The sequence below is a fragment of the Sciurus carolinensis genome, chromosome 1 (genome assembly GCF_902686445.1).
Source record: "Sciurus carolinensis chromosome 1, mSciCar1.2, whole genome shotgun sequence".
In the NCBI taxonomy this organism is placed as follows: Eukaryota; Metazoa; Chordata; class Mammalia; order Rodentia; family Sciuridae; genus Sciurus; species Sciurus carolinensis.
This window is the reverse complement of record NC_062213.1, coordinates 180,319,645-180,345,006: the sequence shown is the minus strand read 5'-3', so window position 1 is coordinate 180,345,006 and position 25,362 is coordinate 180,319,645. Positions and strand designations below refer to the sequence as shown.

Here is a 25,362-nt window from a genome sequence, read left to right as displayed (position 1 = left end):
GGGTAACCACATACTTTTCCCTGCCTTACTTTTTATCCATTATATTATACCACCTTTCCCCTGGTAGTAAATATATCAGTTTATCTGCTTCAGAGTCCAGACTGAAGTGGAGCCAGTGCCACTTAACCCACTGCCCAGAGGCTTCTTGAGGGATTCTGACTTCAATGCTGGGCCCCAGGGCGCATGTATCCTTCCTGGTGTTGTTCCACCATCCTCCAGTCCTTCCAGCTGAGGTTCATGTTCTACTCCCAGAACACACAGAGTGAGGCTATGGCATACTAGTTCTGTCAGTGGAAGCTGATTTCTGAGGATGGTGTCTGTTTTTGTTGCTTAAAATACCTCAAGCCCATGAACCTTGGGTTTGAATCAGGACCCTGCCAGCATGATTGAGGAACGTATTTCAGAAATGGATTTTGAGGATTCAGTCTTGAGATGAAGTTGAGATGCGAAAGGATGGCAGTTTTCATGGAGGGAAGAAATTCTGTTCTTGTGAGAGGAATCTGTGCCCCAGTCTTGCTCTGATGTGGAAGGGTTCCATGTGATTCTGATCTCACCCTGAGAGCAATGGCCACCACACTGTAGAGACTCTTGGGACCTCAGGGATTTGTGCTCAGTTCCAGGTTGCCTGTCAGAAGCGACTATCCTGAGGTGGTCTTGGGAGGAGAGATATTTCAAGTGGAGGAAGCTTCATAGATAAATTGCCATACTTGCCAATTTAGGGAACCTCCCAATTTACCCAAGAGTACACCTGCATTCCTGTTTGGTAGGAACCTCAGGCGCTGCACAAGATGAAACACTCTCCTGCCCCAGAGCAGAAAGGGAGATTGGCTGTGATTGAGTGGGGCTCATGTTATCCTGATTCCTTTGAGAAGGAAATGAAAAGTTTTATTCACATAAGGCTGGGATATGGTAGAGAGGCCAGTACCTTTTCTAATTATGATTGTTAAAGTTCTGAATGTCAGGCTTTGTGCTTAGCATGTTACATGTCCTGTTGGATTCAGTCAAGGATTTTAGCAAGCAGAGTGCTACAGTATAGGAGATGGACACCCCAAGAGTTCAGTAGCTTGCTTAAGGTCTCTCAGCTAGTAAGGGACCAAATTGGGAATGACTCTGGCTCTTTCTAGAGCAACCCACCACCTCCCCCATTACAAGGCACAGGAATGTAATAGTAGCTAACATCTACACTGCACTTCAAGCTTCACAGAATCTTTAAACCATTATCTCCACTGTGCCTTGGGAAGCCCGGGTGGGTGAGGCATTCCACACGCCTTTGGGATAGCTGTCTGTTGGGGGTCTACCCTTTGCTCATTTTCCAAAGTAAGGACTGGAGATTCTTTGACATTGGTCCTGACAAATTGGGGGAGAAGGCCTAGGGAGAGGCTGAGGTGGAGAGACTTAGCCAGTTTCTATGGTTACCCAGATGGCTGGGTAACCATTTTGTGGGTTGCTATGGTAACGGGCTGCCTGTGGCAGGGATCTTGTCTTCCTGGGTGGCAGCCACCATCCAGGCTTCTTAAATAAGAGATGTTGCACTTTTTGAACAGAAGAGGGCAGCATGAGAGCAGACAAAGACTTCCATAGTGAATTTGGGAACTTGAGGCAAAGCTAGGAGTTTTCAGGAGCTGGGCAGAGAGGGAGCTTTGACTGGGATCGACCAAAGGCGGTGCCCAAGAAGCTGGTGGAACCAGGCCTGGATGCAGGATGTCTGAGACTAGAACTAGGCACTCCTCTTCAAAGAGCCGTCCAAAGGATAAAGCTAGGCCAGACCTCACAGTGTCTGGCAGCAGCTACTAATGGGAAATATAAAAGGCACTGGAGACAGTCTACCCTGCAAGAAGGGATAGAGAACACACACACCCTGCTAGCAAATGTATTTATAAAGCATCAGTTAACACATGTAAAATAGTACAGCACAAGCCAATTTGAAAAAGAAGGGCTCGAGTGAGTGTTCGAGAGGCTGGCTGAGAGGAGCACTACCAGGAAAGTGATTCTGCACTCCTCTCTTTTCTCTCAGCACACGAAGTGCCCTCGGCCCTTGATCACTGACTAAACACTGAAATTGATTCAGTGTCTCCAACCCCAACCTCCATTTATGTTTGGTGAAGCATGCATTTCTCCAGCAAATATATATTTTTAGTTTTTTAAAATTTATTTGCTTTTTTTCAGTGCTGGGGGAACAATTTATTGATCATCTACTAGGCATCGATCATCGACTAGGTGAAGTACTATGTTAGGTCCTATGATGGAGAAAGATGAAATAGATATCTCTGTCCTCAAAGAACTGATGAACTCGGAGGTTAAGGAGGCTCGTACGTGGATATCCCCAACATTTTTGGCTGGGGCTTCCAAAATGGGGGAAAAGAAAATGCTGTTGGAATTTTGAGAAGAGCCTCTTCTCCTGGGGTCGATTAAAAATAACTTTCATTTTGTTTGAGATGAACTTTCAAAGTAGGACTGTAGTACATGGAGTTGGGAAGGGTAGAAGGGTGTGAGTTTGGTAGAAGGGAAGATGCTTCCCACAGGGGTGTTGCAGGGAGGATCAGCCTGAAATCACAAGTAGATATCAGAATGTGAAGGACTTTATTTTTTATTTTTAGTGGTCATTGAACCTTTATTTATTTATATGTGGTGCTGAGAATCCAACCCAGTGCTTCACGAGCGCCAAGCAAGTGCTCTGCCACTGAATCACAACCCCAGCCCATGTAGAGGACTTTAAATGCTAGGCTTAGATAAGGGATGCTGTGAGAGATAAATTTGTTTTTCCCCTCATGGCACTGGGGCTTGAACCAGGGCCTTGTGTGTGCTAGGCAAGTGCTCTACCACTGAGCTATACTCCCCAGCCTGTTTTATTTTGAGACATGGTCTCACCAAGTCGCCCAGGGTGCCCTTAAACTTGCTGTCCTCCTTCCTCAGCCTCCAGAGTTGCTGGAATTACAGGCATGTAGCACTCTGCTCAGCCAAACAATTTGTATGTGTGTGTGTGTATATGTGTATGTGTGTGTGTGTGTGTGTGTCCGTCTGTCTGTCTGTCTCAACAACCCTGAGGTCTTCACATGCCTATGCTAGGGATTGAACTGAGGGCTTCATGCATGCTACACTCTACCACTGAGCTCCAGCTTTAGCCTGTACTATCTTCTGAAATGCCCTAGCCCAGTCAGCCACAGACAGCTGGATATTTTTGGATCATGTGGTTCACTCATTCATGTATTTAATCAAAATTTTAAAAGAATATTTAATGAGTGCCTTGTATATGTTAGGTTATTTGTTATATGCTAAGGATTTTGTAGTGAACAAGATAGACAAGAGTCCCAGGCCTCAGAGAGCTAGCTGGCACTTAATAAAGGATTAAAGACACTGAGCCCATAATTTCAAATGTGATGGATATTACAGAAGGAATACAAAAGTGCAGGAGGAGCTGCTAACCTGGGGGATCCAGAAGACTGCTCCACTAGAGTTCCTCCTGAGGGGCATAAGTTAGAAGTCAGCCAGGCATGATGAAGCACACCTACAATTTCAGCAACTTGGAAGGCTGAGGCAAGAGAATCACTTGTAAATTTGACACCAGCTTTAGTGAGAGCCTGTCTCAAAATAAAAAAACAAAAAAAGGACTTTGACTGTGGATGTAGTTTTGAAGTAGTGAGTCCCTGGTTTCAATCATTCCCTGTCCTGGAAAAAAATAAATAAATAAATAAATAAAAAAGTCGACCAGGCCAAAAGGACATTGATGAAGGGATACAGCCAGGGAGAAAAGCAGGTGGGAAGGCCCTGAGGAGAGAGTACAAATGAGGAGCTGAAAGAAGTGAAGTGATAAGGGAGAAGTGCATTTGATAGGAAGGGGAGGACTCCAAGGAAAAAAGGACTTTCTTTCCTTGTATTGCTCATCTCTCCCACTAGATGCCCTCCTGAGTACATCCTGCTTCCTCCATTGCGCCCTCCTTAGAAATTCAATAGCGGGCTCACTCACCAGAAGCAAAGGAAAATCACAGGCCAAAAGGAGAAAGCCTCAGAGCTTTCCTGATTGTGTGGTCTGGCTATAAATTTAGACTCTTGCTAGAAAAAAACAAAAAACCTCCCTTTCGTAGGCTTCCTCCTCCCATCCCCCCCCCAGCAGCCACTTTGTTCCTCTAGCCTTGTAAAATTTTCTCTGTATAAAACAGGAACATCAGCCAAACATGTGGACTTCCCCCTTTCCATTCATTAGAAGAATGCATTACTTCAAACTCTCATGGGAGCATTTAAATGCAAATTTTGTCAAGAAAACGACTTTTTTTTTTTTTTTTTTTGTACTGGGGATTGAACTCGGGGCTCTACCACTAAGTTATATGCCATCCTTTTATTTATTTATTCCGAGGCAAGGGTCTTGCTTATGCCTAGGCTGGCCTCGGATTTCCAATCTTCCTTCCCCAACATTCCAAATCACTAGGATTACAAGTGTACACCACCACACCTGGCTAAGAAAGCAACTTGAATCTGACAGAAATTTGACCACACAACCCAAACCAGAACTTTCTACTGTTATTTATTTATTTAGTGGTAGGGGATTGAACCCAGGACCTCATGCATGCTAGGCAGGCATTCTACCACTGAGCCCCATTCCAGGCCTTTTTTTATTTTTAGATTTGGTTTTGCTAAATTGCCCAGGCTGACCTCAAATTTGTAATCCTCCTGTTTCAGCCTCCCAAATTGCTGGGATTACAGGTATATATCACCACACCCAGCCTGTTTTTCTTAATTGGAATTTCATCCCCTTTGCCTCTCCCCACAACCCCTCAAGCCTTCAGCACAGCTTGATTCCCAGTGTAGACTCTTTTAGTTTTTGCCTTTCTTATTTCCTCGTGTTTGATAAGCATCAGTCACAGTTCTTGTAGCAGCCCCAAGAGGGGATGGAGAAGCTTTTTTATTTGCTGCAGTGAAAATGAGGAGGCAGATGGCTGTAGGGGCTGATGGTGGAGGTGTGTATATGTATATTTGTGTCTGGGCTTTCTTGGTCCTATTGGTATAAAGTAATATAGGAAATGCAGTGACTCAGCACTGATACAGTCAAGATTCTCAGACTTAGCATTTCTATATTTTCTGCTATTAATGAAAAATGTGCTGTGCCATTAATTATCAGCTCCTTCATTCTGAATTTTTCACTAAAAACTTTTTATTTAAAAAAAAATACAACTCAAACTTATTCCCCTTCTTTTTGTAGACCGAGCTCATTAGCATCTGACACCATACTGTGAACTAGCTTGCTTTTTTTTTTTTTTTTTTTAAAGCACCCAGAGTTAAATTGGAAGGAAATGAGCATTTGTTCAAGGTGCCACCCTGTCCTCTTTGGGGCCCATCCCTGTATGATCTCCACACCTAGAACTTGATGGAAAAAGATATGATTAATGACTTGCTCATGCAATTTCTGATCATGGTGTGATGTGGAAACCTATTTGTGAAAAGCATCATTTCTTTTTCTTCTTAATGCGCTGAACATTGATTGACCAAATATTTGGCATTACTCCCAAAGTACAAAGCTACTATCCCTGCCCTGGAGGTAAGAAGCTCCTCCTTCATAATCTTAAGAATGGGAACTGAGATGGAAGTCCCAAGCCCTAATTTTGGCTGCTCAGTGCTGTATGAATTCTTTTTTCACTTGCTCATGTGCCCTTGTGATATGTTAACCAACCTAACTTTTTTTTTTTTTTTTTTTTTTTGTACTAGGGATTGAACCCAGGGGAACTTTACCACTGAGCTACATCCCTGGTCCTTTTTATTTTTGTTTAGAGACAGGGTCTCCCTAAATTGCAGAGGGCCTTGCAAAGTTGCTAAGGATGACCTGGAACTTACGATCCTCCTGCCTCAGGAGACCGGTGTGTGCTGCCCCACCTGGCCCAGCCTAACTTCTTACTGCAGCTACTTCTCCATCTCTGGAAAAATCAAGTTAACATGGGGAACATAATCACTGAATGGGCCAAATGTGGGCTAAAAGTGTTACCTACATTTTACCCGAGTTCCTCGTTCATTGCTTGCTCTCAGCCCTAGCATACTCCAGGAATACTGGGATTGAGTGATGCACAACTGAATGGAGGACTTGAGGATGTTGGGAACTACCTCCTCAAAATGATCCCAAACAAGTCCCTACCCATATTTATCAGTTTCCTTTCTTTACCCTTTCCCTTCCCCTGATGAGAGAATAATTGGTTTCCCTCTTTATGCCCTGAACAGTTATGCCCCAGAATTCTTTCTTTGTTCCCTAACAGCCCTAGTTCAGTCTCAGGTTCCCACATTTCTCGCTTTTGATCTAAGTTTCTGTTCGGAAGGCTGTCACAGTTTAGTAATCCTGTTGGGTCTTTACCGCCCCCCCCTTCCTAACCCCCTTCTGTCCTCCTGTCTCCTCTTATTCACCCCATGGTGCAGTCAGAATCCTGTCTCCATCCATCCTTCAGTTGTCATTTCTCAGCTCTGCTCCTTGACCTGGCTTACTTCATGATGTGGGTCTGCCCCCTCACTTCCAGTTCAGTTTCTAATGCTTCTGGTCAACCCTTTGTTCCTGGGATTCTTTGTGGGCGCAGTGTTCCCTTGGGCCTCACACTGCAGCCCTGTCTGGATCTTGTCCTTGTCCTGGTTCTGGCCGTGTCTGGCCCTGTGATCCGAGGCATCTTGGTCTTTTACTCTCTGCTGTCCCTCTAGGGTTTCTCTAGGTCCTTCTCCAGGAGCCGCACAGGCCCAGTTCGGCTTCTCCCCAGCCAGGGGGCTCCCTCCTTTGTCCCGGCTCCGGTGTAGGTCAGCGCTGACGGGGGCCGCCCGCCCATCCTGCCGAGTCGGCCTGGGGGTCTCCTTGCCGCCGCGGCCCGCCCAGCCTTTCATCCTGACGCGCGGGGCCTCCTACCCAGCCCGACTCGCGCCGGGGCCGGCCTCCGGCTCCCTACGGCTCCAGCCCCGGGTCTCGGTCGGGCGGCGGTCGGCAGCCACTGGGCCGAAGTGAGCAGCCCGGGCCCAGCCGGCCGCAGCCCGGGACCGAAGGACGCGCCGGGCCGCGGAGGCGGCGGGGAGAGGGGCGGGGAACCGGCCCGGCCTCGCGCTCCTGACAGGAGGAGCCGCCGCCGCCGCGCCGGGGCGGGCTGAGGGAGGAGCGGAGCCGAGGGGTGGGGAGGCGGAAACGCGAGCCGGGACCGGCGGAGCGCGAGCGGGCCGGGTGCGAGCGGGCTGAGGAGCGGAGCGCTACTGCCGGGCCGCGCGAGGCGGGCGGAGAACCGAGAGCGGAGAGCCAGAGCGCCGCCGCCGCCCCCGAGCCGCACAAAGGCCGAGGCTGGGGCCGCCGCCGCCGCCTCAGCGCGTGGGCCTGGAACCGGCGCCCCCGGGGGCCCGGGGAGAGCGCGGCGCGGGCGGCCATGGCCGGCTACGTGCCGGGTCAGCAGCCGGCCAACCGCAGCCAGGAGAAGGAGTTCGTGCAGGCGTACGAGGATGTGCTGGAGCGCTACAAAGGTAGGGCCGGGGGCTGGCCGGAGCCCGAGACTTGGGGCCGGCGCGGCGTGGCCTTCCGAGCCCGTGCCTGGGCGGGCTGCAGGTGGGGCGGCCGGGCGGGGTCGCGGCCACCGCGCCGGGCTTGGCCCTCAGCCGCCGTGACTCGGGGCCAGTTTATTTACAAAGTCGAGATAAGCCTTGGGAACCCTCTGCTCGGGCAGCCGGCGCTTTCATATCGCCACTTACAGTATTTGCCCCATTATCTGGCCCCAGCTGGAAGGAGGCGAGACAAGGAGCTGGCTCGGGAGACCGACTGCTGTGGGCAGCCGCTGGGGAGGAGGAGGAGTCGGGCGCGGGAGAAAACCACCCGTCTGCTCGCTGTGCGATCGTCCCCTCGCACGGGCTCGGACCTCTGCCGCCCGCCCCGGGTCTCTCGCCCGCTTTTGTCTGCGAGTCTCGGAGGAGTCGGAGTCGTGCGGAGCACCTTAGGATCCGGGGCTCGGTGGGCAGCACTGCCAGTGAGTGTGCAGTTTTTGGTGAAGAGGCTGCCCCCGCCCCCGCGTCGGGGTCTGGGCCTGATCCTGGCGAGGGTCTATTTCTTTTTTTCCTCAAAAATAAAGATTGGTCTCGGAGCTCAGATTTCAGCCCCTGGAGGCTGTCTTGTGAAGCAGTTCTGCAAGTTAATGCCTAATCCGAACCATGGGTGTATGTGGAGAAAGTTTTGACAGGCCAGAGGGGCTGTGGGCTGCATTTCCCCAACTGCTGTAGGTGCCCTAAGTGGAAGCCAGGGATGGGTGGCCTCAGGAAGCCCCTGCTCTGATCTTTAACATCCAGCTCTGGGTTTTTGCTTTGGGTGGCAAAATTGTGCTTTTCAGAGAGGTGGAGGTTTTCCCAGAAACTACATAGACAGCACTTTCCTCCTATTTTATTTAGCTGGAACCCTTGTGACTAGCCTTTCCTTTCTTTTCATCTGAAGGAGAGGAAACTTCAGCCCTTATGACTGAGTCCAGACTCAGTCCAGCATACTTGTTTACAGCACCTACCCAGTGAAGGGAAACTAATGAAGAAGCTGTAAAACCTCTCTTTCTCTATTATTATTCCTCCTCCTCCTCCTCCTTTTCCTTCTTCTTCTTCTTCTTCTCCTCCTCCTTCTTCTTTCTTCTTCTTGGAGCATTAGAGCTCTGCTTGGGAATGCAGCAGGAAAAAAAAAAAAAAGATGAAACGCTAAAATGGCCTTGCTAGGGCTTCTACTTGTTCCCTTCTGCATCAGCTCCTGTAAACTGTCCAGCTTTTCCTGCCTGCAGCAAGTTTTCTGTCAACTCCCTGTGGTCTTTCTTTTAAGAAATGTGGCTCATTTCAGTGCACAAAGAGGTTAGATTGTGCTGCAGAACTTCATTGAAAAAATGTGGCTCAGTGAATGGTTTCATTAAGTTTCCTTTGCAGGCTTTTGAGCAACACTGCACTCTTCAGAGGGAGGATACACTGGGGCTGTCTCAGGCTGTGCTAGCTTTAAATCAGCAGAATTAAACCAAAACTAGGTGAAGTAACCTCAGTATTTCACTGGATTGGATTGCCAATGGCCTGGAGCTGAAAGGAAGTTGGATTCCTGGCAAATGAAGCAGGGGAAGAAGGGGGAAATAGGGCTTGTTCCAGGAGAGGTGTCTGGTCAGTCCTTTTAGCTGTCTCACTCAGTTAGGCTTTCTTCTGAAGGACTTTGATCAGGTGTATAGGAATTTGATTCTTCCCAGACACAGATCTGTTTCTTGAGAGGAGGAATAAGTAAAAAAAATGGTTTACTACAGTAAATTAAGGAACTGTGTGAGGAGGTAGTCTGCTTTATGGTGGGTGCAGAACAATCTCTTCTCCTACTGTACCATTCTCACTGGTAAGTCAGAATGGCTTAGCATCCAGGCCTTTGTTACTTTACTGTATGGAATTCCTGCATTTTACAGACTTAGAAATCCTCTTACTCCCTTAATAGGACGACTGTTTGCCTAAGCAGAGGAATGTGTTGAAATTATAGTGATCAGGGGAGGTAGTTTGTAAGGATAATGCCAAGAATTAGTTTTAGAGAGAGATGGGGAAATAGATATTGATGATGATGGGGTTTCTAGACTCTCCAAATTACTTGACTTTCTCTTCCTCTCTCTCTCTCTCGGTAATAATTTTCAGTTACTTCATTCTACAAAATAAAGTAGGATTTTCATACTCAGAAGGATTGCTGAAGTTTTCAGTTGCAGAAACTGCCCCTGGAAGGGGCAAAGGTAAGAAGGGAGCTAATGCATTTGCAGTGTTCTGAAGGGAGCAGAGCTGTGTATATTGCAGCTGTATTAGGAATAACTGTCAGGCATGGATTTTCCAGAACTGTGCTTGGCAACTGTTTCCCTGTGTGTTGGTAGTGAGCATGGTCTTGGTAAGATTAGATGATTCAGCATGGACATAAGTGTTCTCCCTCATTTTTTAATTATCCTGAAGGCTCTTTAAGATAGCTGACCAGCATATGGGGAACTTTAGGTAATACTTCTGCATCCTAATGTTTCAGAGTGGGCAGCAATCAAGAAAACTAAAGCAGATTCCCCAGCAGTTATTATATCTCTCTTGGTGGTAACACAGTGTTAGGCACTGGAGATGGCAAAATTATGATTGAGATCTGGTTCCTGCTTTTGGTAGTTCACATCTAGCAAGGGGAAGACACATGCAAACAAGTAATCATAATACTGTGTGAGTGCTAGAACAGAAGTATGTATAAAGCACCATGGAAACAAGAGGAGGGAAGAGTGACTATCCTCTGTGTGGTTCATTGGGAGAGAAATTTTTTTTTTTTTTACAGTGTTAGACATTGAACCCAGGGCTCCCTGCACTAGGCCAGCCCTCTACTGATGAGTTACATCCTCAGCCCCATTGGGAATTTTGACAAAGGAGGTGACACTTGAGAGAGCTTTTAGGGATGAATAGGATTCATCCAGATTTAGCCAGATGAAAGAGGGTGGGGTACTGAGAGAACAGAGGGCACCTGCAAAAGCATAAGTGAGTGGAGGGTTTAAAGAAAGTATGTAGTCGGATGGGACCAAAGGGCTAGAATTTTGGGGGAACATATGATACCGTAAAGAAACCAGGATCCAGCTTGTAAAGATTCTTTTATGGCTTTACTCCATGGGCAATGGGGGAGTCATTGAAGGTTGAGAAAGAGCAGCAGCTACTATGCCAGTTTTATTAATTCATAATAAGGGAATACCTGTCTAGTGATTGGGACACTTAACATTGCTGTCTGGGGCACCCTCTTCCTGTTCCAAAGTGCATATGACACTTATTTACCAGACGCTTGCTTGGTAAATATGGGAATAAAAGAGAGGTGGATTATTTTAAGAAACTTTTCATCCAGATGATGATATGGCTAGCCACAAAGTTTTCCTTTCTGTGGATTGAGGTTCTTATGAACACCAAAGGAAACTAAGAAGAAACACTCAGAGCAGTGCAAGGATCTGATTTGTCTCCTAGAAGGGAGACACTCTACTGAAGAAGCAGCCACACAGCGCATGGTTTTAGGTTTTATTTATTTATTTATTTAAAAAAATTTTTTTTTAGTAGTCAATGGGCTGTTTATTTACTTATATGTGATGCTGAGAATCGAATCCAGTGCCTCACACATGCTAGGCAAGTGCTCCAGCCACAGCCACAGCCCCAGCCCAGTTTTAGGTTTTAAAGAAGAGTTTTAAAAACAAACACAATCTGGGTTTATGTGGTTGGTTAGGCAGAAGGGGAAATGCATACATTGGTTCAGAGAGACATAGATTTTCTATTTTCACAAAGCATTAAAGACTAGAATCGTCATGTGCCAGCCTGGGCTGGGAGTAAAAGAACATTCACATTTCAGCTGTGGTAACATCGATTCTCTGTACTTATAAACTTCAGAGTTCTTGCTAGGTGCCATGGGTTAAATGGAGCTAGTTAGGACTGATCTTTGTTTATCATATCATATCATATCATATCATATCACATCCCAGAAAATAACTTATAAAACTTACTGCATAGAGTTAGAAGTGAAGGGCCTACATGTTAATAAATAAGAAGGCAGTTTGATATACTAAGAAGGCTGCTATATCAGACTTTATATTTTTTCAGTCTTGGGGTCCAATCTTAGTTCTGCCACTTCAGTTGTGTAATGTTAGAAAGGTTACTTAACCTCTCTGATCTTTGGGTTTTTCATCTATTGAAAGATGATAAAACTAACTTCTTGGCATTTATGAGACTATAAATGAGCTATTGACATGTATTAATGTTTCAGAAACTTTCATGTATATAGTACTTTAGTTTATAAAACCATTTCATTTTCATTATCTTATTTGAGTTTTATAATATCCTATATGAAGTTTTATACAGATAGATAATTTTAGTCATAGAGACATAAAATTATTGTTCACAATAAGTTCCCAGACTTTCAGACTTTCACATTGTATCACAGAGGGAAGTTTTAAATCAGAGTACTACCTTGGGTTAAGTGAAATAATGTGAAAAATGTCAGAAAATGTAATTGTTAGTATAATTTTTAGTATTATTATTGTTAGTTTTAGCCTCTGAGGTGAAGTATAGTCACACATGGGAAATGGCCCACATTTCCAGATTACCGAACTGTGGAGAATTTCTTTTCCCTTTATTGTGGGGGGAGTCTTGTATATAAGTTTCTGGGAAAAAAAAAAAAATTTTTTTTTTTCTAGTACTGAGGATTGAACTCTGGGCCTCTCCTGCATGCTAGGTATGCCCTCTACTGCTAAGCTACATCCCCAGCTCTTCTCTGATATTTTTATCTTTCTTTCTTTTTTTTGGTGCTGGAGATTAGAACCCAGGGCCTTGTGCTTGCAAGGCAAGCACTCTACCAACTGAGCTATCTCCCCAGCCCCTGATATTTTTATACAAAAGTAATGTAGTATAAAGTGATAAGATTTTGCTGAAATAGTGGATAGAAAATATAGGCTGAGGATTTGGAATTGTTTACTTAAGTGATGCTCTGAAGAAATTTCTTGATTGAATGTAAACTCAGTTTTTAAGTTCTGTCTTAGAAACCAAGTCTAGCATTGGAGTGGATTGCTTCTAGACAGAACAATAGAGTAATTACTACTTCTGGACATGGACACTATTAATTCAGAAAGTGAGTCAAGTCCATCTGCTGGGAAATCACAAGCTTTGGCCACATCATGCTGTTGAAATAATAAAATGTGTGCATGTACTAACAGTGCTTATATGGGAGCTCCTGCCTTGTCTTGGGCTTGCTTGGCAAGTGATGTAATTCAAGCCAGGGAAATGCATCAGCTGAGGCCTATTATCTCAGTATTTTTCAGTGCCAGTTTCAGGTTTTAGAGATAATTTGTGGAAGGAGCGCTTCAGAGTGCACATGTGGGAACAGAGACATCCAAGATCAGAAGTCCTGGCCCTTTCAGTTTCTGATAATTATGTATTGAGTTATGTTGTTGAACAGTGTGCAAAAGTTTGTGCTTTTGCTCTTGTTTTTATCCTTTTTTTCCCTCAGTGTTGGTATTGGTGATTGAACCCAGGGCCTCCTGCTTGTCAGGCAAGTGCTGTGCTCCCAGCCCTGTCTCTCATGGTTTTGATTGGAGGTGAAGCCTCTGTTGTCCTCCTTCCACTGAGGCACTTCCTGATTTCCTGGTCTGGGAGAGCCATTTCAGGTCCATTGGCTTGGCTTGTAGTATGTAAGAATGTTTATTCCTACTTTTTGTTGTTGTTGTTAACTTCTAGTAAAATACTATTTTTCCTTCCAGAGCTTCTCAGTTTCTAGAATAAATTACAATGAACCTCTGATTCTTTGTCTCTAACTCTCAAGGCTTTCCATAATTTGACTTGCCCTGCACACCCACTATTATCCCATGCCACTGTTACCACCCAACACAGCTTTCTGCTTCACTGGGCTGGTCTCAGCGGTTTGTTGCCGGATCCTCATACCTGCCTCTGCTTTTGTTCATGTTCACTCTTCCTGGAAAGCCCTCTTCCTTTCTAATTATTCAAATCTTTTTTTTTTTTTTTTAGTATTAGGAATTAAACTCAGGGGTGCTTTCTACTGAGTTGCATTCCCAACCTATTTTAAGTTGCTGAGACTGATCTCAAACTTGCTATTTTTCTCCCTTAGCCTTTTGAGTCACTGGGATTACAGGCATATATCACTATATGCTTACAGGCTATATCACTTTTAATGCTTCTTGTTTATGTGGTTGGTTGGCAGGAAATTTCTCGTGAGGGTTGGTCATATTAGTGCTTTTAGTGCTTTCGGGTTTTATTTTTAAATATATATATTTTTTAAGACAGGACTTGCTAAGTTGCTTTAGGACCTTGGTAAATCGCTGAGGCTGGCATTGAACTTGTGATCCTCCTACCTCAGCCTCCATAGTAGCTGGGATTATAAGTGTGTACCACTGTACCTGGCTTTAATTTTATAATTTTCTTTTCATATTATAAAAGTAATATGCCTAATGTGGAAAACTCTAGCAAACAAATAATCTGCTTTCCTTAGTTTTGTGTGTGTGTGTGTGTGTGTGTGTGTGTGTGTGTGTGTTTAGGGGTTGGAGTGAAATAGGGTGGAGAGGCAGGCTTACCAACAAATACATGTGGTCTGCCTGGAGAGAATGGAACTCTCAGGGACAGGCCTCTTTTGCCCAGCCTTAGTTTGATATCCTACTTGTTCTGACTTTATAAAATTGTGTTACTGTGAAATCTGCTCTCTGGGCACAAACATTTATTTTTTCTTTCTCTGTTCAAAATCGCTTTCTTCTGCATCACCATGTGTCAATCATCAGGGATGGTCCAGTTATCAGGGGTAATTTGGACAGTAACCCAAGACAGTTGGTCAGTCATCATCTTTCTTTTGGGCAAGGGCTGTGCCAGCTGTCTTGCGAGATTTCCTCTTACTGTAGCAAATTTCTATAGTGATTTTTGTTAAGAAAGGTAACCCCAATTCCTTTGTGTTGATGAAAAGAATGAACTTGCTTGAAGTTTCTTTTGGGGTTTAGATGATTTTTTTTTTTTTTTTTTTTTTTTCTTTTCTATCAGGGATTGAGCCCAGTGACTCTTAACCACTGAGCCACATCCCCAGCCTTTTAAAATATTTTATTTAGGGAGAGTGTCTCATTAAGTTGCTTAGGGCCTCGCTAAGTTGCTGGGGCTGGCTTTGAATTTGAGATCCTCCTTCCTCAGCCTCCTGAGATGCTGGAAATACAGGTGTCCCAGTGAGATGATTTTTAACCCACAAGAGCGTGTTGGATTGAAACATATAGGAGGTAATTTTCTTTGGCTGTGCATTTTTGTCAGTCAACAACAGTGAACACACTGTGCACTACATTTTGTAAATATTTATAAGAGATACTGTGTTGTGGCAAGTGGTATTGAGGAGATGGTGGGTCACTTAGAAACACTGAAAGAATGAAATTAAGATTAGGGGTCGAGGAGGAAGATCCTAAATGTCAATATGAAGAATGTGAGTTTGGGCTGGGAATGTACCTCAGTAGTAGAACATTTGCTTAGCATTACTGCCAAACAAAACAAAAAAGACCTAAGCTATACAATGGGTAGGGTTGATGTAGAGGTCATGTAAATGATGGATGGGAATGTAGATCTCTTTTTTTGGGGGGTGCTGGAGATTAAACCTAGGACTTTGCATATGATAGGTAAGTGCTCCAAGTACCACTGAGCTACATCCCAATCCCTTTTAATTTTGCTTTGAAACAGGTCTCACTAAGTTGCATGACCTGGCCTCAGCCTCCCAAGTAGCTGGGTCTATAGGTGTATGCCATTGTGTGTGGTGAGATCTACTCTTGAGGAGTCACTAGAGAGGCTGTTGTTGAAATTGGGTCATAAAGTTAGATTAAGGGATGACTATTACAGAGGAGTGGGGTATATCTGAGAGATACCTGGGGCAGGTTCAGGGACTTTATGTTTATGTTTAGATACTAATATCACTAACTCATTTTTCTTTTTTTTTTTAAATATTTTTTCAGTTACACATGGACATAATATCTTTATTTTATTTATACGGATTGAGGATTGAACCCAGTGCCTCACATGTGCTAGGCACGCATTCTGCCACTGAGCCACAACCCCAACCTGCTAACTCATTCTTGATTTTGCCTTTAAAAAGAAGTATTCCTATCCCAGGTCTTTTCCAGAACAAAGTCCTCTTTCTTCTTGTATAAAAACCATCTTTTAAAGATTTTACTCCTTCTGAATTTATAAGATAGGTCTGTGCATTTGAACCTTTGACTCAAGGTCATTTTTTTTTTTTTTTTCGATATCTGGGATTGAACCCAGTGGCACTTAACCACTGAGCCTCATCTTTAGCCCTTTTAAAATATTTTATTTATAGGGCTGGGGATATAGCTCAGTTGGTAGAGTGCTTGCCTTGCAAGCATAAGGCCCTGGGTTCAAATCCCTAGCACCGCAAAAAAAAAAAAAACAAAAAAATATTTTATTTATAGACAGGGTCTCACTGAGTTGCTTAGGGCCTTGCTAAGTTGTTGAGACTGGCTTTGAACTTTGAACTCACCATCCTCCTGCCTTAGCCTTCCCAGCTGCTGGGATTATAGGCGTGTGCCATAGTGCAGGCTCAAGTCATGTTTTTAGCCTTTACTTCTCATTTAAAATAGGAAATGCTGAGTATCCCAGAACATTTTTTCTACCCATTCCTTGGACAGCCTTCCAGCAATAAATATCTGGCAAGAATTACATAAGAAATTCCCTAAATCCCCACTGAAATTTTCATTTATATCTTGATTTGCTAATTTCCCAAGGTGTCATGTGGTTTGTTTGGAGGATCGTTTTTTCATTTAATTAATAAACATCTATTGAATTTCTACTCTGAATCAGGGAGTAGGTGAAGTGTTGAGGAAACAAAGATAATTATCCTTGCACCTCAATAATCTTACAGTTTAATGGGGTCAACAATGATAAACTGGTAATTACCATCTGTTACGGGGAGTGTTATATAGAAATGCTGGTGCTGTGGTAGTGAAGAGGAGTACCCAGGATGACCAGGGTGAGAAAGGGCCAGGGAAGGTGTCCAGAAGGAAATGAAGCCTGAGCTATTAACCTAAAGGATTTGAGAGTCTTTGGGCAAAATGTTTGGGTGAAGGGCATTCTGGGTAACGTGAATAGAAGTAAGGGGATGATTGAGGGGACAGAATATGGTGTATTAGGAAGGTTGGGGTGTAGGATGTGAGGGAAGGAGAAAGGAGAAGGGCAGAGGTAATATGTAGACTGACTTTGTATATCATACTGTATGGAATTTGAACTTAAAGACTTTTGGGAGCCATTGAAAGCTTTTAGGCAAGGAAGATTTAAGTTTTAGGAGTACTTCCTCTCTGGCAGTAGTATAAGGAAAGATTGGAGTGGGGGCAAGAGTTGTGACAGACCAGCTAGAAGGCAGTCACAATAATTAAGGCAGGGAGTGATTAGGTTAAACTCAGACTGTGAAAGTAGTAGTGTAGCAAAGTGGGGAAGTTAAGAACGGTAGGGGGAAGGTCCACGTGTTTTCTTGACTAAACTGAATGTGGCACATGATAGAGGGATGACTTGCAGGTTTCTAACTTGGATATCTGTGAGTCTTGTCATTAACTAAAATGGGGAATATAGAGGAGGAAGGTTATTTGGGGTGAAATGTGGCAGCAAGAGTGCAAAAGATTTTGAGTTCAGCTAAGGTTGCATTGAGGCTGAGGTTTCTGAGGGATGCTGGGCAAAGTCCTGTAGTAGGCAGCTGGTGGTTATGGAGTGGGAACTCGGGAGCCCTTATGGATGAGACAGGCATCTTTTTATTGAATCGGAGCCATATGGGTAGAGAAGGATGTTACTTAGGGAGTAGGTGTACACTGAGAAGTTGGAGAAAAATACTCTGGGGAATCCCAAGAAGAGCGTGGTTTCATGAGCAGAGGAAGAGGATCCCTAGAAGGAAATTGTCCACAGAAGGCAAGTGACCAAAGAAGTAGGAACAGGAGAGAAGTGAGTTTCTAGGATGAGGGTGTGGTTTGGAGGGTATGTCACACAGTGTCAGACTATGTAGAGGTCAAAGTAGACATGGACTATAGATGTCTAATATAAAGGTCACTTTTACTGGAGCATTTTCAGTGGAGTTGTGGTAAGTGAATGGGAGTGTAGAAGGGAAGTCAGTGAGCTTTGAAAACTGGACTTTGAAGAAACAGTGAGGAGGAATGCCTTAGAGAGGTAGATGTGGGATGGAGGGAGTTTTGTTTGTTGTCACATTGGAGAGTTAAGCTTGTTTAAGTGCTGTTTGCAAAGAGCCAGTAAAGAAGGAGAGATAACAGTTAAAGAAGGGAGAGAATACTCCATGCAGCATAGGATCCCGAGTTAGAAGATATGCCTTTGAGAGAGACCAGAGGGAAAAAGGTGGGACTGCAGATGGTTGAGTTAGTTGGTTGGAATATAGAAACTATAGGGAATTTCTTCTGATGGTCTTATTCTGTGAAGTACAGGCTGAAGTTATCTGCTGAGGGGAGGAAGGAGAAAAAGGCTTATGTGTGTTGTGTGTCTGTATGTGCACGTGCGTGTGCACATTCTTTCTCTCGAGCTCAAGAAACTTCACAACCTGGGCAAAGTTACTAAGGAAGATAGGTGGATTATTCCAGGATCAGAGCTTTCTAACTTTGATTTGGTGGAGGAATAAGGGGCCTTGTAATTTGTCTAAAAACTGTAACATCTGCTTAATTTTTTTTTTTTTTTTTTTTTTTTTTTTTTTTTTTTTTGGTCCTGGGGATTGAACACAGGGCTTCATAAATGCTAGGAAAGTACAGAACTACATCCCCAGCCGCCCCTCCCCCCCTTTTTTTGTGGTGTTGGGAATTGAATCCAGTGCCTTGTGCATGCAAGGCAAGCACTCTACCAACTGAACTATATCCCCAGGACCCCTCACCCCAACCCTTTTTGAGTCAGGGTTTCACTAAATTGTCCAGACTGGCCTTGAATTTGCAAACCTCCTGTCTCAGCCTGCAGAGTAGCTGGGATTACAGGTGTGCCTCACTAGACATGAATTCTTATGTATTTGTTATTTTGACTTGAGTGGATGGGGGTGCGTGTGTGCGCTGCTGGGGATGGAACCCAGGGCCTCACACTTATGCTGTACCACTGAGCCACAACTCCAGCCCCTGACAAGAGTATCATGGCTCTTGACATAAAGGGGTTCTTTTCACCTTGGTCTTTAGTCCCCATCTCACTGTATGACATGGGGAGTGCAGAATTCATTGGTCTGAGAGTGAACTCCAGGCCTAGCTTCTGCTTACAGGCTAGCTTCACCACTGTCCCAGGGTATTTGAATTTAGAAACATTTGTGGGATTTGCCTACTATGAAGATTACTGGATTAGTATACTCCTTTCTATTTGGGCTGAGTTTGTGAAGACCTGGGTTCTTTGCAAGACTAGACAGAGAGGCTATTGTGGAAGATACAGCCTCCTTCTTGTGTAGTTTGGCAGGAGGGCAGTAAATGTGATGGATTAATTCTTATGACTCAGAGCCCTTTCTGCCTTACCTTAACAGGTTCAATATAATCACTACCTTTCAGATTGTGATAGTGTCCTTCAGAATTTATCTGACCTTTATATCTAAAAAGAGTATTAGTTACCTTTTGTCCTCTACTTGCTTGAATTTTGCCCCCCCACTTTAGTCCAGTGTGGAGGCTGTTTTCTTATATATTAGGTCTAGTTCAGAATTGACTCATGTCTTACTCTTTTTGGCATATTCCACATCCTTCAGTTGTTAATTGGCATGTTCTCCTTAGTATGACTTGTTTTCTGTTCCTTATTTTGTAAATTTGGACTCCGTATCAGATAAGCTTGACATGAATCATGCCAGGGAGTGGAAGGTATGTCTCCACTAATTTGGAGAATCTTTGATCTTGTTTCACTCCCTGGTTTGGCTTGTCCTGTGCATTTTCTCTTTCTGTCCTGCAAGAGATAAGTGTGTACTTGGGTGTCCCTTGCCTCTGGTTTCCCATATTGCAGTGGATGAGCTACTCTAGGGCTGCCACTTGCACATGCAGTTTTCCTTTAGAATGACTTATCACCATCAGCAAAGATGCTTCTGTTAAAAGCCTCTTTGAATGTAATTTAGTATGTAACACTAAATAAGTAGAGTTCATAAAACCTCTGTCTGCCTTCTAGGGATTTAGAGTACACAGTAGACATTATAAATGACAAAAGACAATAAAGAATGTATAAATAGTCCAGCAAATAATGGATGGTTACTCCTTATTTAACTATTGTTTTCACAGTATACCTTAAAAAGAGACTGAGTCAAGGGCTGGGGTTGTGACTCAGTGGTAGAGCGCTGGCCTAGCATGTGTGAGGCACTGGGTTTGATTCTCAGCACTGCATAAAAATAAATAAAAATGAAGGTCCATTGATAACTAAAAAAAAAAAAAAAAAAAAAATTAAAAAAGAAAAAGAAGAGACTGAGTCAAGGCTGGAAGGGGACTGACAGAGGCAGGATTATCTGTTCTAGCTAGGATGGTAGGAGCTGCCACCCATGGCTCTTTGGTGCCAGGTGGTTTCTCTCCAACATCTTTTCTGGTCTTCTAGGTCCTTTTCACAATGTTATCTTCCTATAAGATAGGGACAGGATCCCACTGGGGCCCTCATTCTGCAGTGACCTGTGTCTGAAGATGTAGACTCTTGTTTCCAGTCGGGAGAGCACCTGGAAGGTTTGGCTCCTATGGTACAATTATCTTTGTAACATGAGGACATTCACCCCAAACTTCCTGCAAACACTTGTGTGCTCACAAACACTACCTAGCAGCAGCCAAGGTTATCTCTGTAGAGCATGGGGTCAGCATTGGTTGGAAAGAAGCTGGCCTGTCCTGGCCTGCGCCACCTCTGCCAGGCAAGAGTGTAGAACCTGTTCCAGTCTTTATTAGTTAGTTTCTCAAATGAGAAACAGGATCCAAACAAGTTTAGTTTGAGATCCTCATAACTCTCAGAGGGCAGGTTCATTGTTTGTATGGATGTTGTTTTTGTATAATATTAGCATTCATGTAATACTACCTTTATTAGAAAGAATCAGGAACTATCAGGGGATGGAATTTCCCTCCACCTTTCCTGTGAGAGAGACAGAGTGAGTATTGGGTTCCCATTTCTCAGGCCTCCTTTCTCTGATTATCCTGTGGGAGCTTCCTAGGAAGGGACTAGGCCGTGAAGACAATGGTCAGGGCTTTACCACGAACACACCCTTGCAAAAGGATAAGAGGTCCTATGTGGTGGAGCTGTATAGTGCAGACGCTGTTAGTGAGAGAAGATAGGTGGGGGCAGAAGAACTAAGGGAGCTAATAAAAGCACTTCTGATTGCCTTTGCTTACATGTTAAGAGCAGAACTGAAATCTCAGGATTCTTTATTTCCTTCTTTTCTTGATTACATTTCACTTTGTGACAACAAATAGACTTGTGATGATATGGAAAGTTAAATAAAAGTTACAGAGATTGGAAAGCTAGGTGGTGATTTGATTATGATCTTTAAATATAACAAGTGTTTTCCTTATAATTTATCATAAACCAAAACCACATTGTAGAATTTCTTATATTTTTGATACTTAACTTTTTGTGTATATTTGTCTGAACACAGTCAATTGTGATCTCTTTGAAGGTCTGGATTGTGTCAAATGCATATAATAAACTTCATGAATTGAACCACTTTGTAAATGGTGGTGGTGGTTATATTTCTTAGCATTTCTGGCAACTTCTAGCACCTCTCACAATGGTTTTCCATGTGGTTGTCCCACAGACATTGCATGCTTGATATGTCCAAAATGAACATCATTGCCCATCTCTCACTGCTCTCAGATCACCTCCCTCTCATGTCCCCCATCCTCATGAATACCTTCCCCATTTACTCAGTGGTCAAGCCAGAAACTCTGGCTTGATGTGTATATCTTCTCTGTCCTTCAGCCTGCCCAGACAGCCAATCTTTAATCAAGTCCTGCTGAATCCATCTCCTACATTTCTCTCCATCTGTCATCTCTCTAGCTCCACTGCTAATACATGAATCTAAGGTCTTATTATCTCTTACTTGGATTGCTATGTGATTGCTATTAACTGGTTTGATTTTACTCTTTCTTTCCTATCAGTCTTTCTTCCACATTCCTACCAGAAAATACCTTCAAAAGTACAAATAATAATCATATTTGTTCTTTGCTTAAAAATCCCAGTGAGAACATTAAGTTAAGCAAAATAAACCAAACTCAAAGTCAAGGGTTGTATGTTTTCTTTCACGTATGGAAACTGGAGAGGAAAAAGGAAAAGAAAGCCGAGGGAGATATCAGGAGAATTGAAGGAGATTGGTAGAGGAAAGGGACCAGGAGAAGGGAGGAGGAGAGGGAAAGAGGAAATACTGGGGAATAATCTTGGCCAAATTAAATTGTTATATCGTGTATGTATGACTGTGTAACAATCCCACCATTATGTGTAATTATAATGCACCAATTAAAAAATATGGGGAAAAAAAAATCCCTCAGTGGTTCCCATTGCTTATTTGATAGAACCCAAGCATGCAACAAAAAAATCCGTGGTGGTCTAATCGCAGCCTGCTTTTGTAACTTCATTTTACTTGCATCTTTCTCTTTATCCTTAGCGTGCCAGCCTGCAGAATTGTCTTTGTGGTTTTTTTGCTCATGGTTTTCCCTCTGCCTAGAATTCCTCTTTCACCTGTTAACCTCATCTGCCAGCAAATTCCAGTTTACCCAATTAAACACAATTCTTACAACATTACTGTTCGGAAGGTTTTCCTGACTCTGTCTTCCCATGTGGTTAATCTCTTTGCTCCCTGCTGCCTCTAGGTTGTGTCTTCTTCTGATGTGCATATCAGAGTATCGTGATTATCTTCTTTCTATGTTCTCTGTTCCCTACCCTTGCTGAACACAGTGCCTAGCACACAGGTACAGGAGAAAGGAGAAACATTTGATTCATGAATGTGGTGCACATAGTGTGTGTTCACTGCCTGAAATCATGTCTAAAAAGAGAATATAGTACTATCCTTATTCTCAATGCATAGGACCAGAAGTGTTTCAATTTTTTTTTTCAGATTTTAGAATATTCCACATATAATGAAATATGTTGGGAATGAGACCCAAGTCTAAACCCCAAATTCATTTATGTTTCATATGCAACTTATACATATAACATGGAGGTAATTTTACACAATATTTTAATTGAAAAAAATTGTTTATCCATTTATTTTGGTGCTGGGAATTAAACCCAGGCTGTGGTATGTGCAGAGCACATGTTCTTCCACTGTGCTATGCCCCAACCCTATATAGTATTTTTAGTGTGCCTGCATTTTGACTACAGCCTGTCATGAGTTTAATGTGGAATTTTCATTAGAGTTTCAAATTTGGGAGCATTTTGAATTAGGGATGCTTAACCTGTGTTAGATAATAGTAGGAGAAATTCCAGTGAGCCTGAGATAATAACTTCAGATTGTGAGGATGGTATATTATTTTTGCTCTAAGAATTTCAGGACAAAGCAGATGTGGTGTGGTGGTTTGTAATCCCAGCGATTCAGGAGGCTGAGGCAGGAGGATCACAAATCTTAGGCCAGCTTGGGCAACTTGGCAAGACCCTCAGCAATTTAATAAGACCCTGTCTCAAAATAAGAAATAAAAATAAAATTAAAGGGCTGGGGATGTAGCTCTGTCATAGAGCTCCCCTGGTTTAAATTCAATCCCCAGCACGCGTACACATACACACACACACAAAAAAAAAAAAAAAAAAAAAAAGAAAAAAGAAAAGAAAAGAATTTCAGGAATAATATACTCTTGTAGGTGGCATAGTTCTTCATTTGCTAAAGACTGGAAACAACCAGAGTTCCTTTAAGATCTCTGAGTCTCTAATCTGAATCTATGGCTAGTTTTTAATCTATCCAGGATTCAACTAGAGATGTTTATGTGTGTTGTGTGTACTAAATATATAATGCATCCTTTTCAGAGTTTTTGAGATTAAATTGTTCCTATCAGATGCAGAATTGTAAAGTATATGATAGAGTTCCCTGTACTATCTTGTAGTTTCCATCTCATAGAATTTGAGAATAACATAAGCCACTCACCTGCGTTTCTCAAACTCACTTTCCCCTTTGGAATGTTATACTGTATTTCACCTTACTCTTGGAATTCTGTTATTATCTAACGTATTTATTGTTTGGCTCACCTGCCTTTCTTAAACTCACTTTCCCCTTTGGAATGTTATAATTCTGTATGATCTTACTCCTGGAATTCTGTATTTATTGTATTTATTGTCTAATAAATCTAATGTATTTATTGTCTGATTTTTCTTTCCTACTAGAATGCAGACTCCTTAAAATGGAGATATTTTATTTGTTTATTAACTCTTGTATCCCTAGCACCTTGAAGAGGGTCTGGTATGTAGTAGTCGCTCATTAAGTATGTATGTATGTGTGTCTGTACATGTGTATGTATGTATGTATTCATTCAGTGTTGGGGATTGAACCCAGGGCCTTGTGCATGCTTGGCAGCACTTGACCACTGAACTATATTCCCCAGCCCCCCGCCTTTTTTTTTTTGCTACCAGGGATTGAACCCAAGGTCTTAACCACGGTGCCATATCTCCAGACCTTTTTGTATTTTATTTAGAGACAGGGTCTCACTGAGTTGCTTAGAGCCTTGCTGAATTGCTGAGGCTGACATTACAGGTGAGTACCACCACCCCTGGTTCCCAGCCCTTTTTAAAAATTTCATTTTAAAACAGTTTCACTAAATTGCCTGTACTGGCCTTGAACTTGTGGTCTTTCTTCCCATCCTTCCAAGCATCTGGAATTATAGTTGTTCAATAAGTACTTATTGAATGAATGAACTGAAAATGTTCAGTTCAGATCTCTTGTTCCTGATAAGAAAATGAAGCATGGAAAAGCACAGAAACTTGCTCAAGGTCGTGTAACTATTAATGCTAAAGCTAGATCTTCTCACCCTGTGATTGATATTTTAAAAAGAAAAAAAGCATGCTTAATCACAGTTCCTTTCTATGATTAGTATTAACGTGTATTATGGACTTGACTATATATCCCTGTGAGCAGGGATGAGTAAAGGAAAGGAAGGAGTAATCTAATCTATATTAAATCCTAACTAAAGGTCAGGTACTTTACTGCACATAATCATCATAAATGAAATCCTTTGACCATTCGGTAATATTAGTAGATTCTACAGATGAGGAAACTGAGGCTTAAGGAACCTAAATAACTTCTCTGAGGCTCCCAGAGCTAGTAAGTTTCTGAACTGGGGTTTGAATTTAGTCTGATTAGTTCCATTTGACAGTAGTCCCTATTACCTTTTACAGCATAACTTTTGGATTTGTGGTCTGAGTTGCTTTAAAATTTGCGAGTTAGACAACTCTTGAAAATGGTCTGATTCGAACCACTCAGGTAGAGTTGCAGAGGTTGTTTACCTGAAGATAACCCCATAGAGCATTGGGGCTGTGGAAATAGGAGTCTGTAGGGCTCTTGAGACAAAATAATCCTGTGCTGTACATACCTGCACTTAGTCATGGCATATGGGATCCAAATTTCAAACTTCCTTTTTAGCCAGGGTCCAGAACAGCTAGAGAAGGGCGATTGTGTCACACTCATGCACTAGCAGCTACTGAGAGTGTGTTTGGTACTGCTCTTAAGCACCAAGAGCTTGACAAAAAAGAGTGTCTGAGATGTCAGGGCAGGTAGAGTATAAAAGGACTGTGCCAAGTTGAAACTAGCTATCTCTGCAGTAAGTAGCAGATCATAATTACCTGTGTTGCTTAGAGACCTGAGCTGAGAGTGGGGGTGGGGACAGGTCATGCCCATCATCTTTGGAGAAATGATGGGTGTAAATAACCCTTAGTTTCCAGTTTATTCCAGAAGCATTAGCTTGCCATTGAGTCACAGAGGCG

General features: G+C 43.1%; 1 protein-coding gene across 11 annotated transcripts in view; it reads left to right on the top strand.

Annotated features, from left to right (window-relative positions):
• Positions 1 to 25,362, top strand: part of Macf1 (microtubule actin crosslinking factor 1) — a 336,255-nt gene that overhangs the window by 11,021 nt on the left and 299,872 nt on the right. The window contains exon 1 of one of the 11 annotated variants that reach the window (XM_047537640.1): positions 7,159 to 7,461. The exons of the other annotated variants lie outside the window; for them this stretch is intronic. Coding sequence (XP_047393596.1) covers positions 7,368 to 7,461 — 94 coding nt within the window. The 5' untranslated portion in view covers positions 7,159 to 7,367. Of the gene's footprint in view, positions 1 to 7,158; positions 7,462 to 25,362 lie in introns of those variants that run through there. 11 annotated transcript variants of the gene reach the window in all.